The sequence below is a fragment of the Acomys russatus genome, chromosome 20, assembly GCF_903995435.1.
Source record: "Acomys russatus chromosome 20, mAcoRus1.1, whole genome shotgun sequence".
Taxonomy (NCBI): domain Eukaryota; kingdom Metazoa; phylum Chordata; class Mammalia; order Rodentia; family Muridae; genus Acomys; species Acomys russatus.
In genome coordinates, this window is record NC_067156.1 from 55,830,365 (window position 1) to 55,851,106 (window position 20,742).

At 40.6% G+C, this 20,742-nt stretch overlaps 1 protein-coding gene across 14 annotated transcripts in view; it reads left to right on the forward strand.

The window, feature by feature from the left end:
* Tcf4 (transcription factor 4) overlaps positions 1–20,742 on the forward strand; it is a 336,672-nt gene that overhangs the window by 207,146 nt on the left and 108,784 nt on the right. For 10 of the 14 annotated variants that reach the window (XM_051163532.1, XM_051163535.1, XM_051163527.1 and 7 more), the window contains 2 exons: positions 9,767–9,896; positions 10,345–10,394. In XM_051163532.1, the coding sequence (XP_051019489.1) occupies positions 9,767–9,896; positions 10,345–10,394 (180 nt within the window). The remainder of the gene's footprint in view (positions 1–9,766; positions 9,897–10,344; positions 10,395–20,742) is intronic. The other 4 variants (XM_051163534.1, XM_051163531.1, XM_051163540.1 and 1 more) reach the window with 1 other exon arrangement.

The following is a 20,742-nucleotide window of genomic DNA, read 5'->3' on the forward strand; positions in this document are numbered from 1 at the left end:
CCACAGTCAATGGCATAAAGCAAAGGCTGAGCTGTTCTCAGTTGTCTGACTGGAAAAGGAGGAACTGAAAGGTGCGTTAGCAGTAAGCTGGCTTTGGGAATGCAGTGAGGTTGAAAGCTTGTGAGCTCTGAAGGATTTTGTACTTGAGGAAATGGACTCAGCTTTGAGCTGTAGAAGCCTTTTGTGTTTGCGGTGTCTGAGCAGTCTAGGAAGGGCAGAGGCGACCTGGAGAGAGCTTGATGACTTTACCACACATGAGGAAATACTTCAAAACTTTGTCTCAAGTTGCCTTCGTGTTCCCATTTGTTTCAGAAGTCTGCTATAGCCACTTCTCTGGCTTTGTTTCTAAGCCAAATTGATTTTAGTAGTCAAGAAAGTAGAACCCAACGGCGAGGTATCTAAGATGTCAGAGCAGCCAGGGAGAACAACTTCTGTACTAGCTGGTTCAAAATCTCCCAGACTGTTTTGTATGCTGTGTTCCTCTGGGTACCCACCCACCCTCTCTTTGGTTTTTCAAGCCTTGGCTGTACTAGACTCACTTTGTAGACCATGTTGGCCTTAAACTCACAGAGATCCACCTGCCTCTGCCTCCAGAGTGCTGGGATTACAGGCATGTACCACCATTTCTGGCTTAATCATCCTCTTAAAATGCCTCCCCAAGCTGGGTTTAGTGGCTCACAACTTTAATCCCAGCACTTGGGAGGCAGAGCCAAGAGCATTTCTGTGAGTTCAAGGCCACCCTAGCCTACATCCTAAGTCCTAGGACAGCCAGGGCTGTGTAAAGACAACTTGTGTCAAAAAATAAGACAAAATAAATCTTCGCAAAGCCCTGATTTTTATTTGCAGTCTGTGTCCCTCTCTCCTGTGGTCTGCACCTAGGTGGCGCCTACATTTCTCCATCTGTCCAACTCTCTCAAGAACTTGGCCTCTTTGTGAGTGATGGACCACCTAACAACTATACCTGTTGGAGGAAATCTATCCATTTTCTTTATACAAATCATGTCTAAAAATAGAGGCCAACAGTCATACATGTGATTTTTGTATAGCAGATAGCTAGTTGCTTCATATACGTGACCAGTTCTGATTCTTCACCTATACTTAGGTGAACTGAGAGGATAACCAGGAAGCAAAAAACTTGTGTAGAAAAGTTGTGGTGAGACTTTTGTGCATTAGGCACCACATTTAGATTTTGAGTGATGCTCATCTGATATAGGAGGAGAGAAATCTTTGGATGAGACTGCAAATGGAAGTACAGGGACTATGTGTCCACTGACATAGGGACAGAGAACCATGTTCATAACAGTAATGGTTGAAATCCTATAAGCATATCCCCTGGCTAGTTAATTAACTAAATCAGTTGACATTTGCTTCCGGCATACTGTGTGCCAGGACCTACTGTCTCAGATGCCAAGGTCACAGAGACAAGGGAGTTTACTTCCTGCCTTGAGGGACCACACAGTGGCAAGAAATCACAACGGTCAATTTTCTAAGCAATTTGTACTGTCTGGGCAGTTCTCATATGACCGTGTCCCAGTGTGATCATACTACCATGTGCCAGATTGTCCCAGAGCTTGATGCCCACTACGACTGTATATCCAGGTTACTCAGAGCCTAGTGGCACTCACATGTAGCCCAGCTAGAGTCCACTGTGTTAGACGATTTTTCTGTAGGAAGAAGAGAGCTACTTCCAAAGTCAGGGTTCCATAGTAGTAGGTCACAGCGGCAACTAATGATGAGGGGCTTGGGGAAGATAGAACACAGAAAAGATAGGGCATAAAGGGCAAGCATACATGTTAATGTGAAGTCAGACTGACCCTGCTGCTTGCTAGCCATGGGGTGTTGGTCAGGACACATCACCCCTCTCATTGTCCCCATTGGTACATTGGAAACTACATAATCTGCCATATCCAATATCTAAAGGATCTCTGGCTGGGAGTATTATTATTAGTGGCAACAATAGAAATGACTAGAGGAACGGATTTGTGTTCTCTCTCTCCCTCTCCCTCTCCCTCTCCCTCTCCCTCTCCCTCTCCCTCTCCCTCTCCCTCTCTCTCTCTCTCTCTCTCTCTCTCTCTCTCTCTCTCTCTCTCTCTCTCTCTCTCTCCTTGACCAATAAAACAGCTTTGCATTTGGTTCAGTGCTGAGGATCATCTGCTTTAACATATCTCCATGCTAGGCACTATAGGGGCCAAAACTTGAATAACTTAAGTCATTTTCTCCTCTGACAAGCAGATCAGTAAGCTCTGCCGCCATGCCCCACATTCAGGATCAGCGAGAGGATGCTGGGAGGCTGTATGTGATTTGGAAAGGACAGAGGAATTTTAGGGTGATTTGAAGACTCCATTGGACAGGTTACTCCTGTGCCTGATAGTCTCAGTTTCCTCATGGTGTGGTGTGAGCTTGTCACCCTATTTCATGGGGGCATCTTATTGTCACGGTAGCTTGCAGAGTTGGCCATTAGGCTATCAAAGTGAGCACCCTTGAAGGTTCATGAAGGAGACCCTGTCCCCTGTTCCCTGAGAAGCTAGTCCCATAAAAATAGATTTCCTGCACCCTTGCCCAGAGAGACAAACATTTACAATAACCTTGAAATAGAACTCTCCCCGTCCAGTAAGACAAAGACTGACATGTGACAGATTGATGCTCTTGTGTTTTACTTAAATAGCAATGTGGTCAAGCGAACTTCTCGGCGTGTTTGTTAGAGCCATGTCTTTGCAGGAGTGGTGCTAATTCCCATGGATATTTATAGGTCATATCAGCATTTTCCTATTTTACTTTGGTACATTATTTCTAATAAGCATATTAAGGCACATGCTGTTTGTATGCTATTGAGTGATTATATATAAAATTATAAAGTAGATGAACTTTCTGGCCTGGCAGGTGAAAAAGAAAGTACTCTTCTTAAATTCTGTATAGTTTACGTAAGAATTTCAAAGTCATATTTTATTTTGTGTTACTGGTTGCTTTGAGGCCTTCCGCCACCCCATCAGGACTTGCACCTCCTAACAACCAAATTAACCCTCTTTTTAATATGTAATAGATTGCTGGGCTTGCAGAATTAATTTTCATGAACCATAGACAAACATCCTCATTCTTCTATCCTGTAGCCTATAGTGAATATAATAAATAAAGGTTGTTGTTGTTGTTGAATTTGAGAAGTAGTAATCAAATAATTGGAGGTATAAATCTCATCAATCCTTGGGCAGTTATAATTTCTATAAAAAAATGCATGAAGTTTTACTTGACTATTACTGCATTATACATTAAGTTACAGTTACCATAGCAACCTTTGTATTGCATTATAATATTTATATTTAAATGTAAGGTGTTTTGTTTCTTTACAAGGGAAGACAATGTATTAGAAATTTGATGTGTTTGGTGAAATCTAATCACTGCTAAAATACGTAATTTTGTTCACGGTCACTTGAATTCTTTAGGAGTTATACAAATTCCCAAACCTCGAGGTTTGTTTGTTTATATCATGGGAGGAGAAACATTTTAAAAAATGAATTATTAAATACACAGTCACTAAATGGCCACTATTGGCTTTGAAAAGGAAAAATAATCGGACCATCCTTATTGTCATCTGTCAGTGTCATGTCCCACGCAGTAAGTTAGACTTCTGCTTATCTTACTGTAGATGACATATGGAGTTCTATGGCATGGCAAACATTTCTTATTCAGATACAGTCAACAAACTGACTTTAAGTCATTTTATATTTTGTACTTAGTTAAGTCAGCAACAATTTACTTCTCTGTTGGAAAAATAAAATCTCATGAATTGCTGAAGAAATCCTAGTGGCATTTTGAGGAAAGTAGCCACTTACTCTCAAACTCTGAAACTGCTAGCCACTTTCTTTATTCAGTATGAGGAGCCTTTACTAATTTCTTTTTTCCAGTGGGGCCCAAGGCCATGAGGCTGTCATTGTTTATGTGGATTCCCATACTTAACCCCTTTTTATAGTTTCAAATTTGCTAGCACAGTGTGGTTCTTTATCTGAAAGTGGAGAGAGGCTCTAAGGGTCGTTCTCAGCATTGATGATGCTTTTAAGTCATAGTCAGCAATTATAACAGTGCTGTGCTGAAGGGCAGAGGAAGGTCACTCCCAATAACTCTGATAAAGCATTCATTCATTAGTCCCCTTTACCGAGGAGAGGGTAGTTGTAGGCCAGCAGTCTATATGCCTTTTAGCTCAGGTTCTATGCAGAACTCACTGGTCCTTGTCATCTTTTCTTGCTATGCTTGAGTTCCTCCTTCCTTCCTTTTCTCCTTCCCTCCCTTCCTCCCTTCCTTCCTTCCTTCCTTCCTTCCTTTCTTCCTTCCTTCCATCCATCTTCCCGTCTTTCCTTTATTGTAGTAAAGGGTGACCTTGTTGCCTGGCATATTACTAGGTAACCACTGGGCTATATCACCAGCTCTTTTTTATTTTTTATTTTGATACAGAATCTTGCTAAGTTGCCCCTGTTGGCCTCGCACTGACTCTATAGCCCAGGCAGTCCCTGATGTTATAATCTTTCTACCCCAGCCTCCCAAATACCTGGGATTATACAACTGTCTCGTCAGGCCCAACTTGAACTTTATTTCTGATTTTCTATGGAATACAATGTGCACTATACATTTAATATCCATTATTTTTTGAAATGTCTAAAATTTCTTAAAAGAAACTACTTGTAATCTCAATAATTTGTATTTTTCTGCCACATAGCAACCGTCTCAGCCCCCGGTTATCTCTGCCATCCCATCTTTCTAAATTTTTTCAAGCTCTCTTGTGCTTAAACCAAGCCCAGGACAGAAATCAAAGTAAGCTGTAACAGTGCCTTTCTGGACCTTCAGGGACCAGGGATAAAGATTGTCTAAGTTATGACCTTCAGTTGTGAGCTTTGAAGTTCAGAAGTGGACAGGTGGAATTACTGTATTCTTCATTGCCCTGTGGTGCAAGATATATTCGAGGTTGCCGAGTAAGTGCGAACAGCAGCAAAATTACGGCCCCCTCCTGCTACCAAGTAAGTCAGCAATGGCCCTTCTGTGGTCAAAATGGCAAATTCAGCAGCAGCTATTCGACAGGGATTTGCAGAAACTTCCCCATGGCTGTTAGGAATCTTGTTCAGCAGTGTCTTTGAAAACCTAATTCTGTGCAGAATTAGCCATGTAGCTATGACCTCAGCTGTGATCACGTGTTTTAAGCACATCGACTTTGTAATTTTTCTCCACATCCACTTTGCCCCCAATGCTGCAGAGTCTATCAGGTACCTGCATAGTTAGCCAATGTTTGCAAGGTATATAGCTGTGCTGAATTTTATTTCCATATTAAGATAACAAATCCTCGCCTTCATGGAATCAGTTTGCCATACAAAGCCCCTATACATCATTTGAGTCTGTGATGGAAGAATAGAACCACAGCTGTGTGAGGGCTAGAATACCCAAACATGAATCAGACTTGCACACGTTTGGCAAAAGTTCAGAAAAGAAGCTTAATCTGGTTTCGTCTGAGACTGCCTTCCTCTGTTCCACAGCATCTCCCTCGCCCCACCCCCAAGATGTTGTGTCTGATATCGGATCACAGCGTAACGGTAATGACGCAAAAGCTGAGAAAGCCTGAAAAAAAAATTAAGGGGCACATTTTCCCCCTCGAGATTTCTTAACCTCCACTTCTCTTTTTGCCTCCCCAGGTCCCACCTCTGAAATTCATGGCCATTCACCTATTAAATAAATTAATCATATGCCCAAAAGCAGTGCGCACAGCTCTGTGATCTCACTCATATCTATAATTAAGTGTAAATATAATCTTCCTTTTTAGAAATGAACCACCCACCCATTACACTTAAAGTGCTGAGTGAAATGGAATAATAGTTCGGAGCAAGATGATTTTAGTTTAACAAGAAAAAAAAAAGTTGATAATTTAAGCTTCGTGCAGTTATTTCTATTTTTGATTGCCATTCAGTTATAAATCTAATTTGAGGTATAAGCTGCTTCTCTGTTGCCTGAGTTTAATTCATGGTTTTCATCCTTAGCTGCATAAACGTAGCTTATCCTTGATCAAGGAGTGAAGGCTCTCAGCTCCCACGTGGAATAAGGGCTGGGCCGAGATGATTTTAGGAGAGTCTGCAAGTTGCGACGAGCTACGAAACAAACAACAGTTCGATTGCCTCGACCCTCCCTGAATCTTGACTTAGCGTATGACTTGGTGTGTGAATGCCTATGTCACGCGTGGCGCTCTGCTGGCGAGGGAGCTGCAGTGAGTGACTGTCCGATCCGTTAAGCTTAGGGAACAAAGTCAGTACATTTTATTCTTTGGTTTGCGTTTTAAGGCTTGCCATTGTTTGCCTTTGGATGAGAAAAAGGGGAAGGGCTTTTCTCACCACATGTGGACAGTTGAGCAGATTCACAAGCGTGGCTCTAAGATTTACCCGTTAGCTGTGCAAAGCCCCACATCTTGTTTCCAGTGTTTCCTGGCTGACTGGGGCAACTTAGCACTGTGGGTCCAGAATAAGCACAGAACACAGGTGTCACAGTGTTAAAGCAAACAAACAAACAAACAAACAAACAAGGCAGCTTTTAAACTTTACTTCCATGAAACAAGTTTGTTTTTCAAGCTGTACATACTTGAAAGTAATTTTATAAACAGAGGAGTGCCTTATCTTTTACATGTACTTTTAATTTAATTTGCCTTCATCAAATGCCACTGACTTTTAAACATTCATGTACCCAAGTATTTTAGCAGTGGAAATTATTTTTAATCTCATCACTACAGAGGGTTAAGTATCTGTGACATGAAGACCAAACAATAGTAAATAGCCATTGTTCATTTTACAAGTAGACAATACAATAAGAGCACATATATTTTTATCTTCATTTTCCCTGTGGGGGTGATTAAGGCCTCACTAACTGAGGAAATGTTTATTTTTGTTTCTTTAGAAGAATGAATCCATTGTCCAAGTGAAAGAGAAAAGGGAACAAACAGGTCTAAAAGAAAGATGAAGGGATGGGCTTTGGTTTTTGTGGAAGAGCTTGCCAGGGGTCTGTAGTTGGGGTGCTCGGTGGCCTTTGGTACTGTCACTCCACAGAGTTCATGTGGTTGCCTAGAAGAACTGGAGGCTGCTTTGCTTGTGACTGGCCCACAGGAAGATTTTCTTTGAAATCACCCACAAGCAGGACAGCCAAGGCCAGTTAACTGTGTTATCATATCTTTTTTTTTTTTTTTTTTTCCCCTCCACAGCTCTATTGTGAATGTTCCCATAACCCAGATCAGCTAGCTGGTGTGTGGTCATGTTGACCTACTATGTAGATTTTCTTCTGTGGAACTGAAACCTTTGCAACCAGGACCAATAGGAATCCACCAGTGGTTAGGCCCTTTGACAAGGAAAGCAAGCAGGTGGAGAGATGATGGCTCAGTGGTAAGAGCACTGGTTGCTCTTCCAGAGAACCCAAGTTCAGTTCTGAGCACCCACATGGTAGTTCACAACTGTGTGTAACTTGAGTTCCACAGGATATGACACCATTACATAGGCAAACACCAGTGTACATAAAACAAATAAATCTTTAAAAAGAGAGAGAAGTGAATATTTGAGAATACTTGTTCAACCTTTTCCTGAGGATTTGAAATATATTTGGGGGAAAAAAAAAAAGAGAAAAGGAGAAATAAGAGTAATGGTTGCCAATACAGTGTCAGTGCTATTGGCAGATATAGCTAGTCTTATTTCATGGGTCATAAATGATGTAGCCTAATGGAAGACCATTTGCCTAGACTGCAGGAGGCTCATCATTCTGTAAAATAGTAACAACAATGACAATATATAGTTGTTTTAAAACTACAAAGATACAGTTGTAGATTTTTGGAGACAGTGACTTCACACCATCCACACCTTTATCAGTGGAGATTAAAAAAAAAAATTACCTTGGATTAAGTTTTAAATAAATAAAGGCTTTGTCCATAAGAATTTTGAGTGAAATTTCAGTTTGAGATTCTCAATTTTCGAATACCTAAAATGACTTAAGAGAATGTTTGTGACGTTATACCCTAAACTCTGTATTCCGTACAAAGGTTAGTCATAATGAGCTTGGCGCTTTAGTTTGCCATTATTAGTACTTCTGCATCTTCTGAAAGTTCTAGGAAGGTGAGAGCTGAGGGTTGCTGATCTGGCAGTGATCTGCTTTTCATCCATTGTGGATGACGCTAGGGTGCTAGCAAGGAGCTGACTGTTCAGTAATGTTTTCACTCCTAGAATCTCTTCTTCAGTCTTCTTAAAAGTAATGTTTATTATGTATCCCTTGAAAGAGTCAGTCACAAGCTGGAAGCAGCGAAGACAGGCATGCCAGTGGCTGATTATCCTGTTATATATTGCTCACCAATAGGCACAGAAATCCCCCCACCATAGCCAGCCACCTCTCTGTATGATATTTAGCTATATAGCAGTGGCTAGGAGAGCTTTGAATTTTTGATTTCCCAGCTTATGGGTCATATTTGACCAACTGCTTTCACTGGAAGACATGCCACTTTGTTGAGCTATTTAGGAATCAAAAAGACTGTCTTAATTTAAAACAAGGACCCTTTGTTTTAGGTGGTGACTGCCTTGTGAAATTTTTCAGTTCTCAGCGGGTTAACCAGGGAACAGGGGCAGAGTCATAATTGGCCCATTTAGAGTATTTTGCATGTGAATAGTGCGTTAGTGAAGCATCCCTAAGTCTGTTGTGAGTGACATGGTGATTAGAATTTAGATTAGGGAAAACACATTCTGTACTTTATCAAGGACAGTAATTAGTTCAGTCAGTAAAAGTTGATTACAAGTAACGATAAAGTTAGATTTTTTAGTACTTAATTTTAAAATTTCTTTATTAAATGGCAAATTTGTCCTTAATATAAACGGTACTATCTACACTTGCTTTATTGCCTATCAGAATAATTAAAAGAACAATGCATGCAACGCAGAGTGTAATCAGGCCGTTTATATACTGTGGGTAAGTTGCTATGTAGCTTTTAGAAAATGTAATATTATATAATCTGTCTTATGTCATCATTTTTGGGAAGTTTAGCAATTTGTCACACCGTGATAACTTAATGATGTTGGTGGGAATGCTCTGCTGTTCAGGTAAATGCTGAAGTTGGGGATTTGTTTCCGTTTCTTCAAGAGAGCGCCAGCTCTGCTCCCGTTTTACACAGGATGCCCACTTTTGCCATAAGCTTGAAAGTTTGCCCTGGGGTTAGAATTTCTTCTCCACTCAGCTGGCATTCTGCTCTTGGTGGGTGCCCTGCAAAGTCTTGGATGACCAGGACGTGTGCTGTGGAGAGTGGACTGTCCAACCCCACCCCCGGTGTCTGCAGCTGAGGGAAGTTGTCTGTGTTCAAAGAACTGAGATTCATAGTGGATCTTTCGAACAAGGGTGTGACTAGTTCCCAGACAGGAGCCTATGGGGAAAGGAAACATCCCTCTTAAAGAAATGACATTTTCATATGAAATTTAAGTGTTCGTCATCTGAAATGATTAAAAAAAAATTGGTTTAAGGGGGGTACCATCTTCCTTCTTCTAAGTAAAGGGTTAAAAATACTGAACTTGATAATATTATCCTCAAAGGCTTTTACTTTTTGGCAATTGTTTTGGTAATTGTCTTAGCTCAGAAATGCTGTTTTTATTTGTGTGTGTGTGTGTGTGTGTGTGTGTGTGTGTGTGTGTGTGTGTTTTGTTTTGTTTTGCTCCACTCACACTCAGGTGTGAGGTGGTGAATTCGAAAACTTAAACTTCTGTATTTGTTTTTATTTGTCTCCTTCTAGCAGAGTCTCCTGGGAGGGGACATGGATATGGGCAATCCAGGAACCCTTTCGCCCACCAAACCTGGCTCCCAGTACTATCAGTATTCTAGCAATAACGCACGGCGGAGGCCTCTTCACAGTAGTGCCATGGGTAAGGCCCTCTTCTGTTTGAATACCTGGAGTCTTTATCAAGTTAATCTTAAAAAAAAAAATTTGCATAGGACCGCTACTTTGCCCCAAAAGGCTCATCCCAAAACATTCGACTCAGTACTCAGCTTGGTGCCTCTCGCATCCCCCAGGGGGATATGGTAGTAAGTTACACAGCAAGGTAACTTTTTAAATGTTTGCTTATTTCAGTGAGTCACTTGACTGCACACACAATAAACCTGTGTTTTAAAACAAAGCAGTAACAGGTAGATCCATTCCCTCATTTTCTCCAGCAAAGCAGTAAATGAAAGGTGGAATAGGGTGAGCGAGCTAGGGTGTCTATAAATGAGAGCCTGCTCTAAGCTCAGTAGCAACTTGGTTTGGATAATCTTTTCCTTTGGAAAACTGGACACGTGGGAGCTCACGGCTTCTTCGTTTGTTTGTTTTTCCAGAGGTGCAGACAAAGAAAGTCCGAAAAGTTCCTCCAGGTTTGCCCTCTTCAGTAAGTACTGCCTGGTTTTGCTTTGTACTTTGTCCGTTATGTTCTGCTTGGTGTCAGGAGAAGGCGAATGAAGTCAGTGAGGTTCCATGCGCCCAGAGCTGCTGCGTGCGCATCTAGAATGTGGTGGACCTAGGAGTGGCTAGCTACGTGACCCTTGCTGCGGTGATTAGTAGCCCCTGCTGGAAGGCTGAGGGCCTGTGTTGGTATTCAGCAAGTTAAGCTCCAAAGAGAGCCTTGAAAAGGTGCCTCAAGTTGCAGAGCTTTACCTGTATGGGGCTGTGGAGAGCAAGCGCGAGTATTAGTTTCATGTGTTGGTTAAATTCTTTGTCAGTACAGTATTATGATGATTTATGGATTTGCATGCGAAAGGAGATTTGTGGAGCGGATTTAGGGGAAATTTACATGGGTTTCAGCCCAGGGTGCAGGGAGAATGTCTCTATTTTCTGAAGAGGTTGATGAATAAGAGATGCAGAGGTGGTCACTGTTTGCTCTGGAATGCTAGGTGAGGATAGAAGAGTCCAGCTATAACTGAAGCATTCTGGGCATTTTTAATACCTGGAGCTGTGTGGGGGTGCTGCCCTGATACCTCAGGTCGCAGGTCGCAGGCCCTAGTTTAGGAAAGGTTGTTTGTAATCACAGGAAATTCGCAACACATTGGTTTGCGTTCATGCATTTGTAAATTATAGGTCCTAGGAAGTATTTAATTTGTTCATAACTAATTGATTGCTAGCAATTTTCTTCTTACGTAAAATTAAAATAATATTTCCTTTCTTCCCATTTCCTTCTTTTTTTCGTCTTTCCATCCACTGTTGTACATGTAAAGACATTTTTAACTTAATCATTTAGTATGTTAAAAAGGAAATGGCTAATGGGCCTTGAAAGTTCTTACACTTTAAGACAAAATTATATTTAGATTTCTGAAAATGTTATTACCAATCAGTGCTCTCATTGGTTTTATTTCATTTTTAGTAAATTAGAAGAATAATGGGTTTTGCAAATGTGCTAGATTAACCCCACACCTGTGTGTTTGACTTGATTTCAGTGCAGCTCATCCAAAAAAATTATTAAATGAATATATCAGAATAAGTCTTATCAAAAAAAAAAATCCTCACAAATTTTGTATGCTGATTATCAGACTTGATAATGTTGAAGAAGCACCACAAAATTAGCCATAAATATGGAAAAATATTGTGTAAATAAAACTGCCAATGGCATATAAAATAGTCATTTTAGAATATCAATATGTCACTTAAAACTGTACCATGCTGCCATTACTTGAGTTTCTCTACTTTATTGAAATTGGCTGTGTTTGGAGGCATATTTAATCTCAAAGTTAGTGGTAGAATTGATGTAGATAAAATTTTGGATTTTAACAGTTTTAACAACGGCTTCAAAGGATAAAATGCTTGAAGCTGTTTATATTTTAAATGAACCTTAACCCTGATAATATTAAATACATTAAAAGGGAGGCTACGAAAACTAAGCTTACCTCTTCCCATCTATGCCTCGGGTTAAGATGAACTTTGGGATTTTGTTGTTGTTGTTTGTTTGTTTTTTGTTATTGTTTTCACTGCAAAAATTGTAGAAATCTTCACAATTTCTTAGGAGTTACCTGAAGTGGCTAATTATCAGTAACTTCTCTTAACTCATAAATACTTAAGTATAAATATAAATATTTCTCTTTAATTATCTGGTCTCTACAAAACCTTTTTCAATAGTCTTTTTTATTGCTGTTAATGGCACATCAAATTACACTATTCTAAGAAAACAAATCTTCTATCACATGAAAGTTAGAAATTGGAAATTTGTTTATATTATTCAAGTTTTGGCTTTTGTGAACAGTCAGTTTAGGATTAACTCTTTTGAGAGAACTCTTCATGGCTAAATGTATTAATGGTCCTAGGGGATGCATTGCATGAATATATATATATCTCCCTTCTTTGAAAGAGAAGAAACAGGAAAATTCAGTTAAGGTTTAAACAGAAAGAATAACATAAATTTGAGTAACTTTGGACTCCAGTCACCACTTTGTTAGATAATTCTAGAACATCTCAGTTCTCTTTCAGTTGCAATTTACTTAGTGGTGTACACTAGCTTTGTTGTATTTTATTACAGATAATGAGATCCCAAGCCTTGCCACCATTAACAAAAAAGTATATATTTTTACTTAATTTCAGGAAACAGTCTGTGCTAGACATTGTAGCACTTTGGCTCCAATAGTTCTAGATTTCTATATTTTTAGATCTCTGTCTCCCTTATTCATTTTTAAGTTAATATAAAATTATGCGATGTGTCTGATACAACACACTTCTAAACTTGTTTTAACATATTCTCCAGTATTTGTGTAACAGATAATAAAAAACTGAGTTAGCTTTCTCTTACAGTGATTAGATTAAGGCCATCTATGTTCACTTGGTTACATATTTACCATGATAAATAGTAATAAATCTATCCACAATGTGCTGTGTCTGCTCATCCTCCACCCCCAGTGACGTGGCCCCTCTCCCTTTTTCATAGATAAACAGAGGAACATTTACAGTGTGGTATCCCTGAGTCACAGATTCTGATACAGCTGTGAGAAAGAGGTGGACTTCCCTGGCTGTCATGGGCTGCCTCTTTCAGGCTATCTGGGTCAAGGAGGTGGGGAGAGTTGCCTGGCTTTGTTTAAAAGCTCTGCTTTGCCTACAGAGAGAGGGAAGAGGAGGGAGGGGCAGAGATGGGAGGGAAAGGAGAGGGGGAAGGGAGGGGGATTAAGGGGGGGCGGGGAGAGAGAGAGAGAGAGAGAGAGGGAGAGAGAGAGAGGGAGAGGAGAGAGAGAGAGAGAGAGAGAGAGGGAGAGAGAGAGACAGACAGACAGACAGACAGACAGACAGACAGAGAGATACTTGGCCCAATTTCATGTCATAGTTTTAGTAGGAGAGGTGATCATGCATTTTTACTATGTGACACAGCTGGAGACCTTGAGCCACAGTGACGGTTTAACACAAGATGGTATAAGAATCACACACAAAGATTACAGTCTTTAGAACCACAGAGGAAGAGAAGACAGATCTTCTGGAGTGATGGCTAGGGTACTTTGGTTAAGGGAAGACAGTGGGAAATGATACTCATTCAGAGAGCCCCACTTCCTGCTGTAGAAGGTTGACTTGGTTTCTTTGCTCACCTTATTGCATTGCCCCTTCAACCATGTCCCACTATCTCACAGCCTTTCTCTTCTGAAGGGGCTTAGGTAATAAAGTTGCGCCAGTGCTTGATGGCACCGGCCATCTTGCGTTTTAACCCTATGGATCTACATGTGAATTTCTTGTCTGCATCTTGATTTTCTACTTTTAAATCATATGTATATATATATATATACATATATATATATATTTGTGCATGCGTGTGTGTGTGTGTGTGTGTGTGTGTGTGTGTGAGAGAGAGAGAGAGAGAGAGAGAGAGAGAGAGAGAGAGAGAGAGAGAGAGAGAGAGAGAGACCTTGGCACTTTGCAGCAAGTTTCTTGGTTGTGAAGAGCCTAATAATAATCATCTACATTCAGTTGTGTATTTACTCAAAGAAAAATGCACCATATTAAATTACAGCTTAGGAGAAATGATCCATGGTTTTCTTTTTTTTTTTTTTTTTTTACTAGATATTAACATGATAGAATTAAAATCTGGAAAGTAACAATCTTCAAGTGAACTGTTTAAAAATATTCTTATCAAATGCACAGAAAATAAAAAGGGAGCAGATGTCATTTGGAAATTTTATTGTACTCACTAACATGTAAACATACAAAGCCTTGATCATCCTATTGACATTAGGTATGTTTTTTTTTTCCAGAAGTGTGAAGAGTGACAGCTTCATATTTCAGACAGTTGTAGAGTTGGTCTCCAGTTTAATTGCAAACCTCCCCATAGGCTCACGCAGGCTTTCTGGAACACTATAAGATTCTGGAAATACAAAGGTTTACCCTAAGAGCTATTTCATGGCCTCTGTCATATCCAGTGAGATTTTCGCAAACTGAATTTTTCAGTAAAATCTAATTTCCATGTTAAATTGTAATTTTGCTTTATTTATTTATGTTTAATTCAGGAGGAGCTGGAAAGCTGTAAGTGGTCAGAGATAATTTTGGATGCATGGGTCCTGAGGAAAATATTCTAAAATAAGATTGGAGCATCTCCAAGAAAATTTGAGGCATGATTGGTTCCTTAGGTGGATTTGAGAAAATAAAACCATGACATGCTTTTGATACCATTTGATGCTCCCAAGGAATGTGAATTCTTATGTAAAATAAAATCTTTCAGTTTGGAGTTAACTATATTTTATATAGGAATTGTCAGATATATTTGTGAAAGTAAATAGTAATAATAGTGTTTATTTTTCTAGATTTTTATCACATTAAATTTTTTTAAAGGTTTTAAATATACCATTGAATCCATACTCTAAAGTATTTTGGATTTTTTTTCCCTCCTCAGATGCTTGAAGAAATCGCAAATGATTTCTCAAGAGAAACTGGTAACTTAGTAAAAGCCCAGAAGTTATATGGTTGAAAAGCACAGAATTTAAAACACGTAGGCCCTCATGACTTTCAGTGGTTGTCTCAGGAAATCAAAGACACATTGTTCTGTATCTCATGGTGCATTTTCATGTCAAAACATATTAACCTGAGCAGTAATACATCCCTTTTTAATATGATTGTGGCGGTATTAAACGTATCCTGACTAAATTGACTATCAGCCACCTGGGCATGGGTTTGTATTGGGAATTCTAGAAACAGCCAGTTGTGTGATGAGATAGAATAGAAGGTGTCTTCAAGGTCCTTTCTTGGAGTGATATGCACAGTTGTAAGGGCTTCTATTAAAATAGCACATCAGCTCATAGAATAAATTGTGAACCTAGTGTGTTCATATTCTAGATAAAGATACTAAAATTACAGAAGTGAAGCCAATAAATTATGAAAATATATAGGAAGAAGGAAGATGAGGGCAATGCAATTCAACCATGCAAATATGACCAGAAATATTCACTCAGTTCATCCAGCATTTTAACAACACTGGGGATACTGTGGAAACTGAGAAAATATTCATCACTAAGTATTTATTTTTCCATGCAGTGAATACAGAATTCACTAATCCAGACTTCACCTTTAAGTTCAATAATGCATTTTTTTTTTCTGGAAACCAATCTCATCCTCTCCATTGCTTTTAGAGGCTGAGTAAAAAGTTACATTTTGTATACGATTCCAGAACATAAAATAAATAACAGGAGGATATCCTTTGCAGTGGGGACTCCGTATTTCGGAAGGTACACAAAGGAAACATGCACCGTTTGGCATTAGGCAATTCTAGTCTCCCTGAAGTTTCCTAAAAGATCTCTGTATTGTTGGGAATTCCAGAATGATCCTTGCAACTTCGGAACACAATCTTTCCCCCTCTTCAAAAGACTTCCAGTGTGCATGCTTTAAATATAAAAAGAAAAAGAAATGTAAGGGGCGGGGAGACAAAAATAAAGGCTCACTGTAGAGGGCAGATGGGGTATCTGTCTACTCAGAGGTTATCTTGGCAAATTAAAAAGTCGTAAATCTCGGAGCCTCCAAGGAAATCAGGCCATTTCATCCCTCTTGCCCAAGGAGTGGTGGGAGGACTGTCGGGTTTTTCTTCTCAGCTGCCTCTCTGAAGGTAGGCGTGACATGTTATGCCCTGGCCCCTCCCCAGTGTGTGTGATTATTTGCAATCAAGTTTCCCGATCCAATGTCACCTATTAAGATTCGCTAGGCCCTCCTCTAAGAGCTCAGCAGCCAGAAGAATGCATCTGTGCTCACGTGTTAAGAAAGGACAAACATTTTAGGGAACTCTTATTTTGCATTTTCTTTTCTCACTTTCACTGAAGAGTATAATTTGGTGTGAAAATGTGAACTCTTCATGGTTTAATTACAGAAATCTAAGAACTGGCTGCAAGAAAGAAAACAGTCCCAGGACTTTTACGTATTTTGCTATTATAATCCTTGTTTTGAGGCATCTGGCTTCTCTATGGATTTCTTGTTTCTGGTCATACATAGATGAGGGTAGGGCATTTGGTTGGAAGCCATTCCTTTTTAGCTATTAAAAGTTCACTGACGGAAGCAGTCCTTATAAAGGAAAACAATTCCCTATTCCAGTTAGTGACAATTTCTGCATATCCAAGATGAGTTTTCCTTCATTCACAGAATTTGAAAGTTTTCTTTTGAAGTAATAAATCAGAGATAGACCTTAGGGTGCTAAATACAATTTGGAAGTGCCGGTGGTTCTAAAAGAACGAGGAATTTCATCAAAAAGAGCAAAGTTGTATTTTCCTAAGGCAGAATAACTGTAGCTGCTGACAGACACCTGCTTTGTTTCTGTTTAAAAGTAAATTGCACTGAATTTTAAGCCCGTATTTCAAAGGAGTAGCCTGGCTCTGTACTGTCCAGGGCGTGTTTGTGTAGCCACTGTGTTCTTTTTCAAAGAGCAGGAACTTCCACAAAATGCAGGCAAATTCTGGAGTTTGAAATACTCGATTATTTCATCTCAGAACAGTAACATGATAAGGATCGTGTGTTCAGTTTCAAAGCTGCCGCATAGGCTCTGCGTGCACGCCCGGCTTTCACTTGAGCATACACGCCCTCTTCAGAGAAGTTAAGGTACTGCAGGTGTTTCTCCCTGTGCCACCTCAGAGCTGAAAACTGGGATGAGCTAAATTCTGCCCAGGTGCCTAGATTTCAGTCCAAAACGAGTGAACGGGAAAACTGTATCTTTGCAAAAGAATACATTTTAAAAAATCTCTCTCAGCATCGTAGAAACACCACCCTGCTAACTGAAAGCTGAAAAATAATTCGATGTGTTACTTAGATGGGAAGTTGGTTACTTCCAGGGCACTCAGAAGAGATTCTGGGTGTGTGAAGAAGATTCACTAAATGGTAGAAGAGGAAAAATAGGGGCATGCTTCGGCTTTGCGGACCTGTCTTCAAAGGCATCTGTGGGGAAATGTCTTGGTGCACTGCCATGTTGGTGCTGACCGAAGGGCACTTCCTTGTTAAGCATAGATTCATAGCAGAAAGATGTATTTTCCCAGAAAAAAAATGACCCTCATAATACATCCAGTCATGAAAATTAGTAGCGTTCATCACATAGACGTACACACACACAAAAAAATCTGCATCACTTGCTGTTACCGTTTAGAGATTTTTAGAAAAACGCTGTTTTGAAACAATTATTTTGATATCATCTATGAAAGAGTATCTGCCTGCCTGCAGCATCCTCCTCCCTCCCAGCCCGTATCATTCTAAATATGCCTCCTGGATTATACTTATAATAATATTGTAATGGCTTTCATTCTCCCGACCGGCACAGTATATCATTATATCATTAGCTGCTATGAGAAAGCGGCTTCAAGAGGTGGTTGAGTCTTAGCTGTAATGTTTTCAAGTAACCCTGTTTGGGGAATTGGGCCATTGCACAGGTGCCCAGGTGTGCTAACACAGGGCTCAATAATATTTTCTGGTTTGCTCATTATGAGACACACTTGGAGGCACAAAATAATTCAATAACAAGTAGTGTAGAAAGCCCAGGCTGCTGTTTGAACAAACTTTAGTGACTTGAAATATTAAGAGAATCAAAGCATGACTGAGACAGCACAGGGCACTCAGCACACTTCTCAGCACACGGAAGCAGAGAGCAAGTGCTCGCGCCTTGGTTCATCCTCATCACTGGAAGAGAAAATAAACAAATTTCAGTAATTGCTGTACCAGTTGAAAATAGAATATGAAATAGTGATGGATTCTGCCACCTAACACCCAGGCATATACTTTCTGAGTAAATTTTTATTCTGAGAAGCTTATGCGTCCCTCACACAGCACCTTGACACGAAGTTTAGTTGTACAGGTATATATCTATGTGTATATAGATATAAATAATGATCCATATTATCTATGGCGTCATAGATATATGGGCAAATGGAATGAAATTCAGTGCATTTACTATAGGTTGAAATAGTTAGGATTTGTAAAACTCAGATCACAATAGGCAATTATTGTATAAACAAACCCAATTTGTTTTCCCTTCAGCGAATCACAGGGCCATGTTTGTTATTGGAGGACACCCGAGAACTGGAGGGCTCCCGACAGGAGGGGAAGGAAAACGCACATTCGCACACATTGCCAATCTTTCCGTTTGTTCCTGCCTTTCATTTATATTTTGTCAGATTCACTTTTCCACCGAACTAAAGACTAGATGTCCCATGCAGTGTTATATGTGACTTGGTTTTCAGTGTCACCTTATTGGTTCTTTGTTCTTTATGGAATTTGGTATGGTGTGACTGACATTCATGCATTGCTGGCCTTTTAAGGAAGTCTTGTATTAAGAAAAACCAAATACCTCATGTAACATCACAGCTAGACTTCTGTCCCTTTAATCTTCTTACTGTCCCCTTAGTCACCCTGCATGTGACTTGGCCTGCCCCATACACATTCCACACGACACCTCTGCAGGTGACGTACATGCTTATTTCCGTGGACTAAGTCTTGGTATAACAGGGTGGAGCCTGATGGGAGTACCAGCCCTCCCTAACTCACTGCTGGATTTACTCTACTCAGTGCTCTGGTTAGATCACAAGCCTGCGTGTGTACATAGTGCCTGTGAGAACAACAAGATGGCAGTGTAAACATAGCAGCCCCCCCCCCCCGCCACACACACACAGGTGTAGGTACTGCATGAAATCATGTAACCCTACAGAACTCAGATGGTGAGTGGAACTGTTTATGTCTGCGTAAAGAAACTAAGGCACGCAGAAGGGAAGAGCATTGGCCAGCCATGCAGCTTGTGTGTGGCAGAGCTGCGCTTGACATCAGCACGGGCTGTAAGTAAGTTCCCATGCCCTTAAGCAAGACCGCTGCCTACCAGTATTTCAGCGCCCTCTGCCACAAACACACACAAAACTCTCTGCACCAAGGTTATAGTTATCTTAAATGGCATCTGGCAAGGGTTAGGGATGTGCCTTAATAGTAAAGTACTTGCCTCGTGTGCACAGGGCCCCCAAATTTGATCCCCAGCCAGCCATCACTGCCTTAAAGGCATCTGCCCACCCAGATTAAATTAAAGTGTCAAGGCTTTCACCTCCCTGGAGACTGACCTATGCCTTCATGTGGTCCTGTACACAACCTCTGTGGAGTAGCCCCATGGGGAAAGCCAGGCACCTAGGAGAGCATTTTTCTGAAACAGAGACAAGGTGGCAGAGTGGTAGAGATGACCAGCAAGCTTACCTGGAGTTCACTTTCTAGCTACACGTGCCACGTCAGTGCAGTAGCTCGGCTGTGGTAGCATTATTCCGTGTTGAACTGGACATTTCAGCAACAAGTTCGCTACCTTCCTTTTAGCATGTGAGGTTAAATAATCTGACAGGGCGGTGGAGGTCAGAGGAAGTCACACCAGAACAGAGACTCAGCATGCAGGACATTGCCCAGCGTGGGTCACTTGCTATTGTTGTTTTAGGGTTGCTGCACATGTTCTTTGGGTCCCCTTATCTTGGCCTTGTGAGGCCTTCAGTCAGCCTTCTGCAATCCAGAGCCATACAGGTCTGCATAGGTGCTATCAGAAGTACAGTGAGTGGGACAGAAGGCCAAGATGCCCACCGAGTTCCTTTCCTTTTTTGCTGTGCCAGCTTTTGTCTGTGTCTCAGTCAACCCTGCCTCTAATTTACTGAGAGGTACACGCTCTTTCTCTCATAGCAGGTTAGTGCTATTCTCGAATCTGTCCGAAATCTGTTTCCTCCTGAGTGGTGCACAGGCCACCTTTGCAGGTGTGTCTCCCATTAGCCAGCCCAAGTGAAGACTGTGGCCTGGCCTTTATGCATCTGACTAAGTAAAGATATGGACCAGCTGGGTCTTGGTGGCTGCCTTGTCCTGTGGGAAGCTAAGTTGAGTGTCTTTGGGACAGTTCTGTCACATTTCTGATATTAAATATGTCTATAGATTTGTACAGACATTTTTAAGGCAAAGCTGAATAAATGCTGGATTCCAGCCTTTGCTGTATTGTTGTATGTGTCTCAATGCCACTGTTGAATTCTTAAAAGAAAAAGTAATTTTGCTCATCACTTATGGGAAACTAAAAACAGTTACAAATGAAACAAGAGCTGGTTAGTGAACTCTTCTTGCTTTTCAGGGATAAAAGAAATCTACAGGTGCTGGCGGCTGGGAGGAGCTTGGGCTCAGACATTCCAAGATGAATGCTTTTCCTGGGCATTTTAATTTTTTGGAAAACAAAAACAAAAAACACCAAAAAACAGGTGGCAAGTTCAATTCCCCAGGAAAGGTCTGTGGCTGGTGAGCCCCAACCAATTGAGTGTTTGTTCTTC